Raw genomic sequence first — 20,280 nt, 5'->3', positions numbered from 1 at the left:
AAATAAGTGGAGAAAATGAACAAAGCCAACAAGGTTGCTTTTTGAAAAGATCAAGAAAACTGATAAGTCTCCTTAGACTAATCAAGAAAAGAAGTAGCACACAAATTACCATTATTAGGAATGAAAAAGGAGTGGTCCCTATATATCCCACATAGCTAAAAGATGATAATCAGGGAATATCATGAACAACTCTACAACAATAAATCAAAAATTTAGATGAAATGGAAAGTTGCTCAAAAACTGCAACTTACCAAAACTGACCTGAGAAGAAATAGATAATCTGAAGAATCTACATCTAATAAAGAAATAAATTTATAATTGAAAATCCTCCCTTATTAAAACTCCAGGCCCAGATGGCTTCACTGGTGAATTTTATTCAACATTTAAGTAAGAAATAAAATCAATCTTACACAAAGTCTTTCAGAAAATAGAGAAATAGAGAACACCTTCCAATTCATTTTAAGAAGCCAGTATAACCCAGCATATGAAAACCTGACAAATATATTACAAGAAAATAACACCAATATCTCTCACAACATAGATGTAAAAAATCTTAAATAAAATATAGCAATATTTAGTGGATAATATATCATGGCCATGTGTGGTTTAGCCCAGGAATGCATGGTTACTTTATCCTATGAAAAATCAATCAATGTAATTTAGCACATTAACAAAAATATAATTTTCCCAATCGAGGCAAACAAAAATCTTTAATAAAATTCAACATCTATTCACGATAAAAAAAACAACCCTCTGACAAATCTTTGAATAGAAGAAAATTTACTCACCTGATAAAGGTATTATATGAAAAGCCTATAATTAGCTTTATAACTAATTGTGAAAGACTGTTTTCCCTAAAATCAGGAACTAGATAAGGATTTCACTCTCAGTATGTCTATTCTGCATTTTCCTGGAAGTCCTAAGGCAAGATGGCAAGAAAAAGAAAGGATAAAGTCTGAAGAGAAATATACATATAACTGTCTCTATTTTCAGATGATACGTTTACTTATACAGAAAATCCTAAGAAACCTACAAAGCAATAATTAGAAGTAGTAAGTGAATTACCAAAATTGCAATATACAAGGTTAGTATACAAAATCAATTGTATTTTATACAATGGCAGAAACAACTGGAAAATGAAATTTAAAATACAATTCCATTTATAACAGCAGCAGCAAAACAAAAAGCTAACAATAAATTTAACATGATATAGAAGACTTCTACACTGAAAAGTGTAAACATTGCTAAGGGAAATAAAAGACGATCTAAATAAATGAAGACTGGATTGTCAAACGCAATGTTGTTAAGATGTCAATCCTCCTGCAGACTGTCTATATATTCAGTGCAATCCCTATCATAATCCCACGGGATTTTTTTTTTTGATAGAAATTGACCACCTGATTCTAAACTAAATATGGCAATGCAAAGAACTAGAATATCCAAAGCAATCTTGGGAGAAAAACAAAGGAAACGTATGATTATAATACATGATTTCGACACCTCCAAAGCTACAGTAATCAAGATAGAATGGTAATGGTATAAAAATTCACATATAGATCAAAGGGACAGAAAAGATAAAGCCAAGAAAAAATCATACTTAAGCAGTCTTTTGATTTAATTTTTGTTGTTGTTGCTGTTGAGGAAGATTAGCCCTGAGTTAACATTTGCCACCAATCTTCCTCGTTTTTTGCTTGAGGAAGATTAGCCCTGAGCTAGCAACTGTGCCAGTCTTCCTCTACTTTATATGTGGGTCGCCACCACAGCTTGGCTGGCAGGTGGTATAGGTCTGCGCCAAGGATCCTAATCCACAAACCTGGGCCACCGAAGTGGAATGTGCCGAACTTAACCGCTACGCCACGGGGCTGGCCCCCGATTTAATTTTTTACAAGGGTTCCAAAGCAATCCAACGAGAAACAGAAAGTCTATTCCACAAATGTGCGGGAACTCATTCATATCCATTTGGAAGAAAAAGAACCTGAACCAACCTTATACGATGTACACAATTAATTTTAAATGGATCATAGTCCTAAAAACAAAAATTGAAACTATAAAGCTTCTGAAAGAGAAAAGGAGAATATGAGTGAAATATATTTTGAGAGAAGACAAAGATTCCTTAAAATACAGAAAGCAATAACTATACATGAAAAAATAATAAATTATACTACACCGAAATTAAAATCTTCTGCTCATCAAAAGACTCTGTTAAGTAAATGAATATACATCCCACACTCTGGGAGGAAAATACATTCAAAACATGTACCTGATGACTTACTAGAATCTAGTATATACAAAGCACTCCTACAACTCAATAATAAAAATGCAACTCAACAAAAAATGGGCAAAAGGTACGAACAGCCACTTCACAAAGATAACAAATGGCCAATAAACTCATCAAAAAGTGCACAACATCATTAGTCATCAGGGAAACGCAAATTGAAACCACAATGTATTATCAGTACACACCCACCAGCATGGCTAAATTAGAAAGATCAAGATCATCAACTGTTGAAAGCATGTGAAACAACTGGAAGTCCCACACTTTGTTAGTGAGTATGTAAAATAAACTTGGGGGAAAGATCTAGTGGTTTCTTAGAAATATAAACATTGACCTACCTACTCTATGACCCAGAGATTTCCATTCCTACGTATTTACCCAAGAGAAATAAAAGCAGATCCACAAAAAGACTTGCACATGAATGTTTATAGCAGGTTTTTGTTTGTTTTTGTTTCTGTTTTTTTCTATAGCAGCTTTTTTTCATGATAGCCAAAACCTGGAAACAGTCCAGATTATCTATCGACAAGAGAATGGAAAAACTGTGGTATATTTATACAATGGAATACTATCCAACAATTACAAGAACAAAACAGTGATTGATACTACACCATGGATGAGCCTCAAAAAATCATGCTGCGTCTTAAAACACAGAAGAGTTTATACAGTATGATTCAATTTATGTGAAGTTCTAGAACAGGCAAATCGAATCCATGGTGGAAAAAAATCAGACTAGATGTTGCCTCTGTGGGAATGAAAATGAAGATTTTTCATTCCTGGGAGTGGCAGAGGAAAACTTGCATGGATGATGGCAATGCTCTATAGCATGATAGGGTATACAGGTGTATGCATTTAGCAAATTAAATTAAATTACATTCATGAATGTAAATTTTATCTCACAACAAGAACTGCAAATATTTAACTCTAGTTAATGACATGCATGCTGAAGTAATCTGGGGGTGAAGCATATTAATGTCTGCAACTTACTTTACAATGCATCAAAAAATAAGACTAATTGATGGACAAATAGAGGGAAGGAAAGATGTAGATATGTGATAAACAGAATAAAATGTAAATTGAATCAAATCTAGGTGGTAGGTATATGAGTATTCACATAATTCTTTTGACTTTCTGTATGTTTGGTGATATTCATAATCTAATGTTGGGACAAAACTGCTACTTTGCAGTCTTAAAATAAGTATAACTTTTCTAGGTCAAAATTTTTCTCTCCTAAAACATTGAGAAAGTTAGACTTTCATCCCTAAGTCCTCCAGTGACATGATCAAATTGTGCCCTCTTCCTTATATCTACATAAAAATTACAGCCAGAATTTGATCGTATTTCCTTGCAAATAGTATTAAAATGCATATTTTCTAATTACATATTATAACATATCATCATCAGTTTTTCAGAAACTTGATGTCTAACGTATCAAATTCCCAATGCTTTTTTTTTTTTTGCTGTTGTCTGTTGGAAATTTCACTCTTTTTTTGGCATTTTCATAAAAAGATTTCTGTGATAACAACTGCCTACCATTTTTACTGAACAGCTTTCTATTAAGATAATTTAGACTTTGACAAGCCTTTTAAATTAATATTTAACCCTATCTACTTGTTTTCATTAGAGTGCCTTTGCCCCATCACATAATGTGATGCAACACAGACTTAAATAATCAGTATTTTCCACTTATCTATTTTAAATTTTAATGTCTTCTGGATAAGCAAATAAAATAATATTTGTGGTTTAATTATTACTTTTCCTAATTTCTATATCAGTTGTCCACGTTGTTTTCATCATATAAGAATCAAATGAAAATCTATGAACCTTAGAAAATTGTAAGCATTCATTAACACAAACACACACAACTCTACCTACAACTTTAGGAGACTCACAGATGCCTGAAGCTTATCATGATCCATGCTCTAGACCTTCACCTCAGCTCTCATTATGAAAGCGTACACGAAGGAATGCAAGGATGGGATGGGACAGAGCATTAGATATAACTGATTGGGATGAGTTATATTATTTCAGCCTAAGGCAAAAATAAAATTAGGAACATTTTAGACATCCTCTGATTTCCACAAGACAAGGAGGCAAGAGAGGCTAAAAAGATAATGTCAGGCATGATGCAGACGTGAAGGGCTGTGCTCTGCGGGCAGCTGCTTCTGAGGACAGCACCGTTTTCAGCATGCCAGGAGGCACACTCTCCTGCACGGAGCCCCCCCGTGGTTTGGCAGCAATTCTAGGAAGAGTATGACATTCCCATGGCATCAATGAAAGACTTGAACCTTGGAAAAATGCCTCAAGACTCTAAGCCAGAGGCAGAAATACATGCAACTAGATGAGATGACTTGTTCCTGGGGCGGTACCATGCAACAGCTCCTTGCAGAGAGCTCTGATTCTGAAGGCCAGCACATCCCCTCCACTTTCTTCCCACCACAACCAACACAGCACGATCTCCTGGGAGAATGGAGTTTTCATGGTCTAGAGCAACTCAGCTTATTTTCATCTCTACATTTGTTGGGAGACTACTGAAGAATTACTTATTGTGGTTCTCCCATGCTTCCTGCTCCGCACCCACGCTGATAGCATTTATTATGAGAAAAAAGAAAAACAAGTAGCCCTTTGGGGGAAAAAAAAACACTTGATCATACTTACCTAAAAGTAATTTAGGGAAATTTGATGTTTCAATATTATGATAATATACTATTGATGTCGTGGTGGCCACAAATCCCATCACAGCCGGCATGAACAGGTGCAGGTGCCGCGACTCCCGCCGTCTAAGGAGAGTGGGACAGTGTCAGTGTCTAAGGCTGATGGTTCCAGATCATCTCGCATTTTCTTTCCAATTTTTTTATTAAAACTCTCTCTTAGCAATAAAATGTTTAAAGTACAGAATGCAGTAGTAGTTGTTAAAGGAATATATAAAGGAAGACTGTATTGGGAAACCTAATTCCGCTGAAAGGATATTTATCCTAACATGGAGGACTGAGCAAACAAGGCCTAAATAAGACCTTAAAATGCTTACAACAAAAGCAAATATATAACTACTCCTATACTGAAGGCCAGAACTGCTGAAATAATTTAACACCTAAAGCAAGCAAAAACAATCAGCTGAATATGAACTCTAATGTATGCAAAAAGTACATTTATTCTTTGGATAGCTTTCCTGAATTTTTTAGTGATTTCTCCATTTTCATTAATTCATGGAACACATATGTCTTTGCTCGTCCAGATGCTGTGTTAGATTCTGGGATGCAACAGTGAACAAGACAAGATTTAGTGTCTGTGGTCACAAAATCTATAGCCTATTGAGGATAGCGATAGGAAATAGGATATTACAACACAAGTGAAGGGACTGAGAGTATATACAGGGCTAGTGTCTGAGACAGAAAAAGCTTTGTGAAGGAACGGACTGCTAAACTGAGACCTGAAGACTGAGGAACTGCCACACAGAGGAAGAAGAAAGGAAGACTGTTCTAGGCAGAGGATCTAGATGTGTTTGAAGGTATTGCAAGCAATTCGGTATGACTGCAAGGAGACTAGACTTCATTCTGAGAGCAATAGAGTGCTTCAGGTGGATCAGAAATATGACCAGACCAGATTTGCCTGGCAGACAACCCGCAACTCCATTTGCATTAATAATGCCACAGAGTTAAACATTTAACTTTTCATAAAATTACTTAAATACATTAGTACATAAGCAGTATAGACAACAGAGTGACTAGTTCAAGAGTTGGGGAAAGAGGAACTTTTGGGAAAGTTATTTCAGAAGAGGTATGGTTGACAATGGGAGCTGAAATATAAAAAGGAATCCAGTAGTCAGGAAAGTGGTAGAGGAGCACTTTTAAAAGAGGGAACAGAATGTGCAAATACATAGACGCATGAAACACTATACCACGTTCAAAATTCCAAGTAGTTTAATGTTCCTTAAATAGAAAGTCTGAAAGAGGATGAATCATGAAAGGCTCTGTATGCCATGGTGAGGAGCTGGAATCTAATCTTACAGAAAATTGAAATACTTTATAGGTAAGTGGTACAGTTAGATTTGAGTTTTAGTCAGATCAATCTGGTAATAATGTGGATGATGGAGTTCATAGGTAGTGTGTGCATTTGAGGTGAGGGAAGAGACATAGAAGGAAGAAAAGCAGTTGGCAAACTATAGGAATAGGCCAGGTGAGAGATGATGAAAACCTGAACTAAGCTTTGGCAGCAGTAACATGGAGGAAATAATACATTGGGAAAAGATCAATTGTCAAATGGACGGGACTTTAACAGTGTTAGGGTATGAGGGTGATGTGGATGGATGTAGAGAATAATTCCCAGGGTGCCTGGGTAGATGGTGGTGTGACCAAAGAAGATGTTAAGAGGATGAGCAGCTTGTAGAGAGAAAGCTAATAAGTTTCCGTAGGGCCATGTGGATTGTCAAGGTGGCTAATAAACATGCAAAGGGAGTTGTCTAATAGGCAAGAGTATGCAGAGATTTGGGACATGACCAGTGATATATTTGGAATCATTCCTACAGACAGTAAGGAAAATGTGAAAGTACCATGACAGCATAAGAGCTGGCTTAAAAACCACCCACCACCTCCCAGAAATAGTACAAAATGGCCAAAGAGAAAAAGTAGGAAAGAAATATTTCATCAGTATAGAGATTAGGAAATTCTTCTAATACTCTTTTATTATTGAACCAAAGAAATAATTTTTTTAAAAAATCACTTACGTGCTATTTAGGAAATTTAAAAATGAGCATACTACCTATCAAGGCCTGTGAAAAGTGGTCAAAACCATACCCAAAAGAAAGTTTATTACCTTAAACATAGTCAATAAGAAATAGTTATAATAAGTAAATTAAGTAGTTAATTCAAGAAGTTAGAAAAAGAGTGACAAAACATCAGTAACAGAGGCAATAATAAAGGATTAATAAAGATGGCAGCTACAGTCAGGTTTTATATTGACTGTGGCATTTCTTATTAGAGATTTAAGGTATCTTTTAACCATACTAGTGTTTTTATGAAGATTGCTATTATTTTGTTAGTGCTCTACTCACAAAGTTTTATAGATTTTGAGTGGTGTCCCAAGCCTATCCTTTCCTTTAATCTCTATTATTTTTAGAGTATGATTTGCAGACCTCAGTGTTCTGGTAGAAGCACGTACATCCCATTATAGCAGAAAATCTTTAGTCAGAAAGTTAGGAAAGGGCCGGCCCCATGGTTTAGTGGTTAAGTGCGCTCGCTCTGCTGCTGGCGGCCCGGGTTCGGATCCCGGGTGCGCACTGAGGAACCGCTTCTCCGGCCATGCTGAGGCCGTGTCCCACATAAGGATATGCAGCTATGACATACAACTATCTACTGGGGCTTTGGTGGGGAAATAAATAAACAAAATTAAAAAAAAAAAAAAAAAAAGAAAGTTAGGAAGAAGATCAAAAAGCACACATCATGGAGGACAAAAGAATAATTTCAAAAAAGAGAAAATGATAGAAATAAAAACCTAAACAAAAATACAATAATACTGAAGATTTTAACACACACTTTTAGAATCTGATGGATTAAATAGCATAAAAATAATCAACACACAGGACTTTAGTAATCCAATCCATAAACTCAATAAAATTGTCTCCTTCAAAGAACATATATTTTTTAATACTCATTAAATACTTATAAAATAATCAAATATTTGACTATAATGAAAATGTTAATAAGTCCCAAAAGATGTTACTTTAACAAATTACATACTCTAATAATAAACCAATCAAATAAGACTAAAGAGCAAAGTGAAAATGATTTCTAGATCTAGGAGAGAATCTAAACCAGAATCACAAATTATTTAGGTAGAAATAAAAAAGAGAAGACTTCTTACAAAAACCTCTGCAAAACAGATAAGGATGTTTCAAAAAAAAAAAATAACACCTTAAATTATTTAAAAAACCTTGCATTGTTTCCCTAATTATAATGAGCATCTGTGATATTTTAAGTAAAGAATAGTTCATAAAGATTTTGCTAAAAAAAAAAAAGAAAGAAGGAAGGAAGGAATGAATAGAAGTGTCAAATGTAATAAGTATGTTAAGGAGGAAAAAGTGTCATTAATGTCCATTGGGATTCTTGTAGAAGCAGTTTCCAGAATAGGACAAGGCAAGAGAGAAAGCAAACTAAATCTTTGGGTTGAGAAGTAACTAGAAGATGACTTTTGGAGAGGCATGGATAACAAAGGTAAGAGGAAGAAGTCTGTAGCCAAAGAATGGGAGGAGGCAGCACAGTCAAGGGTGTATGTCTGCTTGTTCTTAGGATGGGCCTCTTCCATCACTACCACCATAAAACAAGTTTCTGCCATTAGCATATGTCATCATTATTAGTTCAGCCTCTGTTCTAGGTCATTGAATCTACACATCAACCACGAGCCTGGAAAAGAGGAATCACCCTTGCCTTCACGATGTCAAGTTTTTAGGAAATATTGGACTGATGTATCTTCCACTTGATACATACACATAGTAACATGTAGAGTCAGCCTAGATGTTAAGGGAATAAAAAAATGAAGACTAGCAATGGCTATGCTAATACAATGTACTACAAATATGCCAAAGAGTTTTAAACAATTATCAATAAGATAATAGCCAATTAAGCTTCTAAATGCTTGGAGGCGTAGCATACCCTAAAGTCTCTGATTGTTCTTTTTATCAGAAACTAAGATGTGCACATATATGCAAAGAACTGTCATAAAACATTACAAAATATTTGGCTCCATGACAAAAGCTTAGAAGTTTCGTTCCCTGTTAATTGCAACAGAAAAACATAAACAGATGTCAGGGGAGGTTCTTAATAGATAAGAGGAAAATGATTTTTCGAGCTTTCTTTTCAAAAACTTTAAAGACCTTTTCATGTCAATTCTTCAATGAAAGGTGTACCATTTAGCATAATTTCATAATCAAAATTTTCCTATTACTGAATTTATTTTGTTACTATGTGACAAAAATATTTCACCATATTATGTTCAAGTTTATAAATAGAAGTCATTATATCCTAACTGTCTAATACAAACTTCTTTTAGAAGAATGACAAAACTCCTTCAAAAATAGGAGTTTTATGACAAATCCTGATTTTAAAATAATTTTATGCTTTGCCTCAATTTGTAGCTATATCCCTACTGGTTCTCAGACTTCTTTAATGCCTGCCTCATCTATCTTTACAAAATAAATTGAAACACCTGAGAACTGATTATATATTTACATATAAAAATAAAGCTAGTAGAGCTATACGTCAATATAACTGATTATAGCTATTAGAGCTATATGTCAATATAGACAATCTTTCTGTTTATAACTATTTTTAAGGATAAGGTAAACATCAAAGTATTTAAAAGGAGAGAACTTTCTGCAAGGGCTACATAGATGAAGGAGCAAAGAAGCAGAAAGCACATGAATGAGCACAAATCACAGAACTTGTGTTATCAGAGAAATTGTGTAGCAACACAAAAATGTGGAAAAAACGCATGATTATTATATAAAATGGGTGATAGCTGTTGTTTCTAATAAGTTAAAAGTAAAAAATTAAGCCTGACTTGGTATGTTCTTAACTACTATCTGTATCAATATACCCATTAGTATAGTGTAATCATATCAACTAACTTACGAATCTGAAACAATGCCTTCTGCTATTTCACAAACATGTACAAATAGGAGAGCAAATGTGAGAATCCATCTCAGGTTATGTCCAGGAAAATGAAGCCATGTGTTGTGATGAATTTGTACTTTTGAGCTTTGACTCCCCCACCCTGAAAAAAAGAAAAAAGTAAAGAGATAAACAAAAGGATCAATTATAATCATGGAAATAATTTACATTGTGATACGCTTTGGGGGTTCATGAAAACTTAGTGCTCTCTAGGAAATCCTGATCTGTTTTCATTACTTCAAAAAAATAACAATTTCAATTAATTTTTACAAGACTGCCTAAGTTAACACACTGACATTTGTTGCATTGCTTGGAAGTAACACCAATTCTGGGTGACAACATGGTTATTTCATGTGAATCAAAGCTCTTACTGACAGGTCTCTGATTCACTCAAAAAGAAACCAACTTAAGGATGTTATTAATAAAAGCAATTTGATATCTAAAAATCTTTCAAAACATGGGATCTGTGGGAGGACTAACAAAATAGCCATATTTAGTGAAGAAATATAGGACTCCTTAGTTGAGTTAACTCTTAATCATATGTATATCATGTGAGAAAAATGGTAACTTATGACTGGGCCAGCCCTATTCAACAGTGGTAGTGATATTTTCTCAAAGAAAACTAAAGTATTATTCATTGAGGAGCTTTTAAGCAGGATCAAGAACATTATAGGTTCAACTTGATCTCACCACTGAAGAAAAAATTCAAGATTACATTTTAGTAAAATTTTGATGGTTTCCCCTCTAAACTATAGTTAGAATAATGCCAACTCATATACAGCGTGCTAGGACAGCACCCCACTTTTGTGTCCTTTTTTCACCTTTTTTCTTATTTTTTGATTGTAGAGAAGCCTCACATACTTCAAGAATGAATGGGAGTTTGTGCTTAAAACACTGCAGGAAGGAATTTCTGTATGAACAAAAGGGACTCCTAAAGCCTTCTTTGAAAATAAAATTGATTCTATATGTCTTAGTTGTTCCCAAAGGAACTTCATTATTGGAAGATTAGTTACATTTAACATACTCCACTAGAATTTATGCCGCAAACTCTTGCAGGCAAGCTCTATGTCTTTTGTTCAACATTATAATTTTCCTTATACCTGATACTTCTTTGAGATTTAGTATTTATGATCTCTCACTAACTCAAGTAGCCAATGTTATAGATGAACGGTCTGCATTTTTCTCCACCATTTCCCTTTGACGATCTTCACTCTAATTCCACTTGATTCAAACACCATTTTGCCAGCCTGTGTTCAATGCTAGAGATGCAAATAATTCACAATAATTGCTCTCAAGAAGCTAATTAGATGTCACAAGTGAATTATTAATTGTGAGAATTATGATAAAAAAAATAGATGTTCTACTTTTGGCCAAAAGGCATTCTTAATGTCCTATAAAATAACACCACATAAAAAACTAGTGTTTCTATATGTGGCCACTCTAGTCCCAATATATTTAATATCCATACATTTGTTTAACATGACTAACTATGTACCAAGAGTTATGTTGGCATCTGCATTATACGATATCTCATATAATGGAAATTTTTTGATCACTGTTAGAACGCCAGGCACATAGTAGTTTCTCAATATTTGTTAAATGAAGAAATAAAACCATACAAATTATTTTTAAACCCTCTTTTAAAGCAAATCATTAAATTATGCTAACTTTCTTAAGAAAATCAGTCGGATAGCTTTTTCATCTATTTTTATGAGCAAAATCATGCATGGAAATATTAAACAAATTCAAAATAGTGGTTACCTCTTTCGAAGGGATAAGAATGTAGGCTGTGGGAAGAGTAACAAGATCAGGAAATGGCACACAGAAGGATTCACTTATATTCTTACTATCAAATTCCTTAAGATGAGTGATGGTAGGTTCAATGGATGTTTATTACATTAGTCTCTGACATTTTTATATATGAAAGGTATTTTATAATTTAAAAAAGTTAAAAGCTCTATTTTGGTTGTTTTGGGGAAATTACACAAATTACACATAATTGCTCTAAATAACTAGATTTTGTGTATTTGTAGACTGTAAAATACTAGGAAAAACTATATTTTTAGTTCCTTTCCAAATAGTTTGCACATGCACTCTTTCTACTTGTAACACACCCTCATCACTCCTACTTTAACTTGCAGGCTCTGCATCCTCAAGTCCCCACACATGTCAGTCTCTACGCAATCTTCCCCACCAGCCCCAAGAAGAATTAGTTGATCTCGCAGGTTAATGCCCAAGACAATTTGTTCCTGTATCTGTAAATGGGCTTACAATGCAGTATAGTCATTTCTCTTGACTTTGACACATCTATTTCACTGGACAATTCCAGTGAATATTCCAGGCAAGTACTGTGTGTTTACCCATTTTCCATTCTCCTCACCTAGCACAAAGCAAGTGCTAAACAAATATTTTAGATCCATCTCATATAATTCTCTTTCTCTTTTTAAAAAACTGCTGCTGCTCTTTGAAGGCCATTTCTACAAGGCATTCTATTTTACCTATGGAATATCATATGCCAAAAATATATTTCATTGGAAAACACAAAATACTTGCTTGTTCTTTTCTCACAGACTTACCTACAAGTTTTCATGTTGAAGAAATTAAGTCAACATTATACCAAATCTCAGCCATTAATAAGATTTTTTATAAACATGAGGTGATATAATATAGGACAGCAGATCACTTACCAATAAACAATATTGGAAAAGTGATAAACAACAGGAAGACATGGGGGACCAGGTTGAGGGCATCCACAAAGCAAGGATTTTGTAATACGCCATCATAGATATTATATGAAGAAATGTTGTTACCACAGAATGAAAGGCTCATTTCTTCTTATATGGTTTACTCTAAAAGAGAGAGAAAAGAGAAAGAACCTCTTATTATTAAATTCCCTTTCATAAATTATAACCTTAAAGAGGAGATTACATCATAAAATTAATCTCCTTTATTTTTGCAGTCGAGGAAATAGGAAATCTTATGCCAGAGCCATTTGAGAGCTTCTTATAATGGCCTTATACATTCTGTAAGTTTTCCCTTTCAAGTGTTTTTTTTCCAGAGAAAAATATTTTATTTTAATTTGGAAAATATATAATAATTAACACCTACCAATAGTGGTACCTCAAAGGAGTGTTTGTTGGACTAAAATGGTTTCAAAGAACAAAAGTGGTGATATATAAGAAAAAGGGGGAGAAAAAATGAAACTATTGACTGAAAAGACAAAGTGGTGTCACATCAAATCCTTTCCCATGTTCATTCATTGAAAATGCATTAACAAACAACTTCAGCTGGACACAATTTACTGCAACATTTCATTAATTGCAGGAAATACTAAAACACAGAGACCACTGTGGTTGCAAATGGCAATTAGCCTTTCTTTGAAGATTAGACTCAAGCACTAAGACAACTGAATATAACTCAAGTGACAATTTAATGAAACTACGCAGGTCCTGTAGTCAGAGAATATTCTTATACGAAATGTACTCTGAGTTTTGAAACAAAGGATGTCTTTTAATTGGAATCTGTATTCCATTAGGGTAGAAGTAGATGAGTTTAGAGAGGAAACAGAGGACAAGATCACCCATGGCTTTGTTGGCCACTGTCAGGACTTTGGCTTCTACTCTGAGTGAGATGGAGCCACTGGGGGTTTTTGATCAGAGGAGTAACACTCTCTGACTTACATTTTAAATGAATTCCTTTCATTGCTGTGCTGAAACAGATGGTACAGGAGCAAGGGTCTACTCCATCAAAACACTACTGTGAAATTCCAGCAAGAGCTTTAGCATTCTGAAAACTTCTTTTATAATGCCTACTATTTATTTAATCCTACTAAATTCTGGACACTTCACATACATTTAGTCTTCAGAACAGCCGTGCAATGTTAGTGGAGTTATTCATACTTTACAGAAGAGGACAATGAGGTTCAGCGGGGTTCAGTAACTCGCCAACCAGTAGAGTAGCAGTGAGCCACACCCACAAGTCTGACTATAAACTATGTCCTTCCCACTGCATCACGTAGCTTCCAACCTATTTTTTAAAGAAAATATCTTATTTGTTCTTATTAAAATAAGTAGCAGTTTAAGAATTTAACCTCACTGGACTTGGTTACTTTTCCATATTTCTGTCACACTGGATTCTGAGTTAGATTATTAAAGGTTGGCAAAAGTTTGAATAACTAAAGTTGTACCTTTTCTCTCTTCCCTTTCATTGATAACTGATTTAGCAATGGTCACAAACAATATTTTTTCCTAGAAAAAAACAAAGAGTGTTACACAGAAAAGATTGGCAACAGTAGGTAAACTATTGGAGAAACCAAATTTCAAGCAAAAGTTTTATAAAGCATTACATGAGTAGAACAACTAGTTAGAAAGCCTATGTGTTCACAGTCTGTAAATGCTTACATGGAATTCCTCCCGCATATTATTTCTGGTAACCCCCTTTTTTGATAAATCATTGATATGCTCTCTAGTTGAGACTTTTTCTCATTTTTAAAAACAAGTTATACTTTTAAAAAATTCAAAATGAGATATGAACTTGGCAAATTGTTACCAACTATTAAGGTTCAAAGCTAGATAAAAGAATTAAAAAGGATTTGAGATTCTTTAAATAACAGTAAAATGGAAATTTTATATCATATATTGTGTCTACATGAGATGATGGATGTTAACTAAACCTATTGCTGTAATCATTTCACAATATATGTAGTCAAACCATCATGCTGTATACCTTGTACTTATACAGTGATGTATGTCAATTATTTCTCAATAAAACTGGAAAAAAAGGTGGAAAAAGCAGAAACAAATATAATAGCTAGTAGTGGAATTTCTAAGACGACTTCCTTTATTTAGTAGAAATGATAAAAGGAAACTCTAAGCCCACTCTTAATTGAAAGCCATGTATAAACTGTCTCCTAGAACGAACAAGAAAATAATTTTTACTTTAGCTAATTTTATAATTTTATCCAAAATCATAATATTCCAACTGGCCACATTTATAAACCTTGATATTTAATCATTATCATTGAGCCAGATGCTAAAGAATAATCTGAAGTTGTAAAACATATATTTCATTAGCTATAAGCATTGCGTGCCTGGTATTTAATCAATCCTGAAACCTACCAATTAAGTAATCTTTGGATAAATGTGTGTAACTGTGGAAAGAAAATATCAGAGATGTATAATAACGCGAAGAAGTCAAAGAACATTTTTAGTCATATGCCTGATGACTGGGATTCTAGGCCACTAATTAATTAACTGTAAAAATACTTATTGATATTGATCACACGCTAGGCACTAGGAATCCAATAGTGCATGACAGAAACAGTCCCTGTGGTCTTAGACTGTATAAATCAGATTACACTCCTCATATACACACCAATCCCAATAGTTCTTGGTATAATGTAAAGGTTATGATCTGCCAGACAGGGAAACATACAATGACATAATCATACTAAAGTGTATACTTCAGATTAATCAAGTAAAAGCTTTAGAATGATTTCTTCCTTCTACCATAATCTCTACTCTCATATTTCCCCCTGGCTCCCAACCTGCTCACTACCTCTCACCACATCTCTCCTTTCGCTTTTTTTTTTCCTGCCTCCTCCTCCATCTTTTCCCCTTGTCCCTTAGCCTCCTCTCCAACATGCCATGTGCATGTGTGCATTGTAACAGCCAGCCCATATTACAACTCGACATGGACAAAAAGAGGGAAGGAGTAAACTTGTAGATATGTTCATAATTATTGCGTTTAGCAAACGCATTTCATTCAATCAGGATTTTTAACTAATTCTTAAATCTCTAATTGTCATTCAGGGTTTCCCTCCCAGAGCCCTGGTTACGTTAGGAACGGTTTGGGAAGAGAATGAATTGCTGCTCTTGCTGGCTAAGCTCTGTCACGTGACTCTCTTCAGCCCCACCCCTTCTGGAGCTGTTTAGTTCAGCTAAGCACCGACAGAGGCCCAAGCATCGAGGAGCGGGAGAGGGAAGAGAGGCCAGATAGAAAGACCAGACATTTTTCTCCCCACAAGCATAAACCCAGGGAAAGATGTTCAAGTGTTTATGACAGTCGATAGGGTTGGAGAACTTGACTGAATGGACTTGGAAGACAAACATCAAAAGTGAAACTCTGATTATAGGGATGGTCTGTAGGGCAGAAAACATAAAAAGAATATACTCCTTGATGACCAAATTTACGATTTCAAGGCAAGGATACTACCCTCAGTATTCTTATTCTTTGAAATGCACTGTATGAAGTTCCACACCCTCAAGAGTTACAAAATTTGGATTTAGTTGATGAATAGAGAATAAAGTAAGTGAAAACTAGCACTCTTTTCTGTTCATCCAGCAGAAAGCGTCAGTTCTAACGGAGTAGAAATCCCAGAGAATTTAACATGCTGGAAACACCTGAAGAAAACATGCTAAAAGCTCTCATTCTTATATACAAAATAACTCGTTCTTTAGTTATTCAGAGACTAACCAAATTATGTTGTGATACAGAAACATGACATTTTAAAGAAATTATTTAGGGCTTTATCATTCTCTAGGGCATTTTCAGGATTAGATCACTTACGAAAACAAATGTAATAAGTTTTTGAAGTTATTCAGTAGATGGTTCGTAAAATATGTACTAAAAGATGCCTGTCTGTCTATCTATCTATGAATGCCAGATCCAAGTAGGAAAATCACTAGCAAAAATGACCACTGACCTCTGATTTAATGCCTGATCTGAATGCACCCACTGAAGTTCTATCACAGACCAAAGGAAATGTTGGAACTACTCAGCAGATAAGATTCCTTAGACAGACACTTCATGGGATTTTTTTTTTTTATCCCAAACTGAACAAATAAAAACAAATAAATACCTTGAGCAATCGTTTGACGCTGCTTCACACCCCTACTGGTGCACTTGCGCTACCTTCAAAACACCGGCTTCCTACACTGTCTTAAGTGTACATTTCAAACCGGGACGCAGAACTCCTAAAAAGTAAAGAGTAACAAAAATTAAGCAGATAGAAAGCGACTTCATGAACAAGACAGGAAATGTCGAAGAGAAAAAAAGTAATAATAACTCCTTGCACTATCTCCAGTTGGTTTAAGTAGGAGCCGGCAGAGTTTTGTAAGTAAAGCTGGAAACCTGATCCCCACGCCCTCTCTCCTCGGCTGGGGCCGGGTGTCCTGATCCTAGAAATAGCGACCGTGAAGGCAAAAGCGCTTTGAGAGTGCGCGGGCGCCTTTCGGTTGCCGAAATGTTAGATCGAGATCGACAGCTTACACTTATTCTTAAAATTGTTAAATGACATTTATGTAAAAGACACGGACTCACTTACTCGGAAGGCAGAGTTTTCCTCCCCTAGCCGAAGCACGCAGGGCGCCGGAGCGGATTATTTTTAGGGTGGTGGGAGATCAGCTGCTGCCTCCTATCGAGTTTCTGAATTGCACAAACTGCTCTGGGCTAGGGCGGACGCGGCGACTCCTCCGAGGCAGGAAGCTGGGCAGAAGCCCCGAGCGCAGCGCCTCGGACTGGAGACCCTCCCCACCCCCGCTCGGCCCAGCTTTCCGCATTCGAGCGGCAAACTTGGGGTGCGCGATGCGAACATTTTACAAACACAAGTATTACGCGTCCCCCAAACTTCATGAGACGCTGAAACTTACAACATAGGCTTCAATGATTCACCAGAGTCGGGTTTTCAAATGTCAAAACTCGCAAGGTACTCACTTGCACTTGTAAATTTTTTCCCAGGCTCTCTATGCGCCCTTTTATTAACCACAAAAAGAAGCGGATTTGGGGGTTTCACCATTTTCCCCGTGATCGGACCTGGGAAATGAAGGGCTCCTTCCAGGCAGAGGAACCCGCTGCCGGGCTGTATTAGGGCGTGCGAATGTCTCCCAGGAGCAAGGCAGGCTCAAGTGAAATATTTGCCCCAGCGACCCGGAAAACTTAGTCCTCTGGACCAGTCGCAGCGCTACCGAAGGGCGACCCTTACTCTAGCTCCCCGAAAGGGGGACTTTGAATCCCACGGCTGCGCAAACAGTTCCCCCCACTCTTGCTCCCGACCAGAGAGAGAATTCGTTCACAAGGAGATAACGTGTTTAAAATACACTCACCCCACAATAACTCCCCCCAGGACGCAAGCTGTAAATTTTGTCCCAGACAACTCTTTAAATAACACTCGATTTTCTCAGGGGCCAGTTCTCAGCTTGAAATAATCCCTGTTTTCAGCAACGGTCCTAATCTGATAAAGGATGGTCAGCCAGGCGGCCTCCGTGCGCGACCCCCAAGGGGCACCGCTCCAGGACCGCGGGCGGCCGGGGCTGGTCCCCGGACTTGAACCCTAAAGCCCAGCGGCCTCTGGCCTCTCGGACGTTGTGGGCAGAGGCCGATCCCCGCCCTGCAAACCCTGGGGGACTTCCCGCGGGCTCCTCTCTCTCCCGGGAAGGTCGCTGCGTTCTCGGGTGAGCGCCCGGCCTCGGCCAGAGACTTGAGCTTGAACCCGTGGCCGCTAGGGGTCTGCGGGGCCTCGTGGGGCGGCAGCCGGGAGGGTCCCGAAGACTCGGGTGCTGCGGCCTTTGAAAGCTTGGCAACTGCACTCTAGAGCTGTTTGCTGCGACGCAGGCGCAGGGGGAAAAGAGCGTGCTTCTAGCATGGGGATCCGGGTCCTGTGGGTGGAACCCGGGGAAACCCCGTGAAGAAGCCGGAAGGGGGACCAGAGGCTCCCCAGGGCATCTGGGGAGAGAGAACTGGAAATCGGGGCTGGGGGAGGGGTGGTGCAAAGAATCCCCAGATATACAGTCTGAGTGTGACTACACAAAACCAAGTTGACTTTGGGATTTAAAAAAAATTGCTGTGATTAAGATCACTTATAATGATTAAAAGTCATGTTTCTTATAGAAACTTTGGAAATTATGGAAAAGTGTAAGGGAGACCAGTGAGCCCCTTGTAACACTACTGAAAACATTCTGTTATGTTTTAACAAAAACGAGCGGTTTAGCGCAGTGATTAAAAGCATGGAGGCGAGAGCCAGCCTGCTATCTAATTCTGCTATCCCACCCGTCAGATCAGAGACTTTGGACAACTTGCTTAATCCCTCTGTGTATTAGTTTCCTCACCAGTTCAATGGGACAAGTAAAAAAATATACGCTTCATAGGTTTGCTGTGAGGGTAAATGAGATAATCCCTTTCAAGGGCAGCAACAGTGCCTGCGCCTTCAGTAAAAGCTAATGCATATGCTATCATTATTATTTTTTCTATGCATATTTTATATTGTTGGCAATCACAAGATAATTTGTCTCCTCACTATATCTTTTAAAACAATTATTTTCCGATGGTATTTTAAAATCTTTATAGAGATAGTTTAAATGGCGGCATAATATTCTATCGTGTGGCTATACCATAACTTTAAATCCATTTTCCTATTGTTGAACATATAGTTGCCAAAATTTTACTACCATATTTAACCCTCTGAGGAATATTTTCATAAAGTTTTTTTTTCTTTGTAGCAGATAAATTTTAAGATATAGTCTCTGAAAAGTAATTACAGGATCAAAAGTAGTACATATTTTTAAGGCTGTCGATATAGAATGCAAAATTATTTCCTAAAACATTCATATTAACTCCTCCCTAACTGTATGAGAGAGATGACCTATTATACTTATACCCAAACCCACATTGAGTATTCTTATATTTTAAAAATATCTTGTAACTTGACAGATAACATGCAATTCTGTTATTAAAATTCAACATTTTTTTCTAATGTTCATTAATCTTTGTATTTCCACTATTGTGAATAGCTCGCTCACGTACTTGTCCATCTTATGGGTCTTAATGAAGTTTCTTACAATTTGCATGAACTTTTAATAAGAGAAGGATATTAATCCAGTTTCATATATATAAGAAATGTTTTCTCAATTTGTCATTTTAAAAATGATAGTGGTCCTGCCTTTACAAAAAATAAAAACAATTGTTTTCATACATTCTACAAAGATTTGTTAGAGCACACACCATGTCCTGCCTGACACAGAGGTCAGTGATGGGTCAGCCCTCCAGAGTCTCTCCCTTCATGGCGCTTCCATCTTTATTTATTTATCTATTTTTTATTAAAGTATAGTTGACATACAGTATTGTATTAGTTTCAGGCATACAACATAGTGATTTGCCATTTATTTACATTACAAAATGATCGCCCTAACACTGATTACCATCTCTCACCATACGAAGTTATTACAATATTGTTGACTATATTGCCTATGCTGTCCATTACATCCCCATGACTTATTTATTTTATGACTGCAAGTTTGTACTTCTTATCCCCTTTGCCTGTTTCTCCCTTCCCCCAGCCCCGTCCCCTCT

At 36.4% G+C, this 20,280-nt stretch overlaps 1 protein-coding gene across 1 annotated transcript in view; it reads right to left on the bottom strand.

Moving 5' to 3' along the window:
• Positions 1-16,904, bottom strand: part of ABCC9 (ATP binding cassette subfamily C member 9) — a 121,484-nt gene extending 104,580 nt beyond the window's left edge. The window contains exons 1-5 of the mRNA XM_087442688.1: positions 16,796-16,904; positions 14,123-14,183; positions 12,624-12,785; positions 9,898-10,039; positions 4,931-5,052 (exon numbers count right to left, since the gene is read on the bottom strand). Of these exons, the coding sequence (XP_087298814.1) occupies positions 4,931-5,052; positions 9,898-10,039; positions 12,624-12,765 (406 nt within the window). The 5' untranslated portion in view covers positions 12,766-12,785; positions 14,123-14,183; positions 16,796-16,904. The remainder of the gene's footprint in view (positions 1-4,930; positions 5,053-9,897; positions 10,040-12,623; positions 12,786-14,122; positions 14,184-16,795) is intronic.
• Positions 16,905-20,280: the final 3,376 nt, after the last annotated feature.

The sequence above is a fragment of the Ceratotherium simum genome, chromosome 17, assembly GCF_057802395.1.
Source record: "Ceratotherium simum simum isolate JZ-2026a chromosome 17, ASM5780239v1, whole genome shotgun sequence".
NCBI classification, from domain to species: Eukaryota; Metazoa; Chordata; class Mammalia; order Perissodactyla; family Rhinocerotidae; genus Ceratotherium; species Ceratotherium simum.
This window is presented reverse-complemented; position numbering and strand designations above follow the sequence as displayed.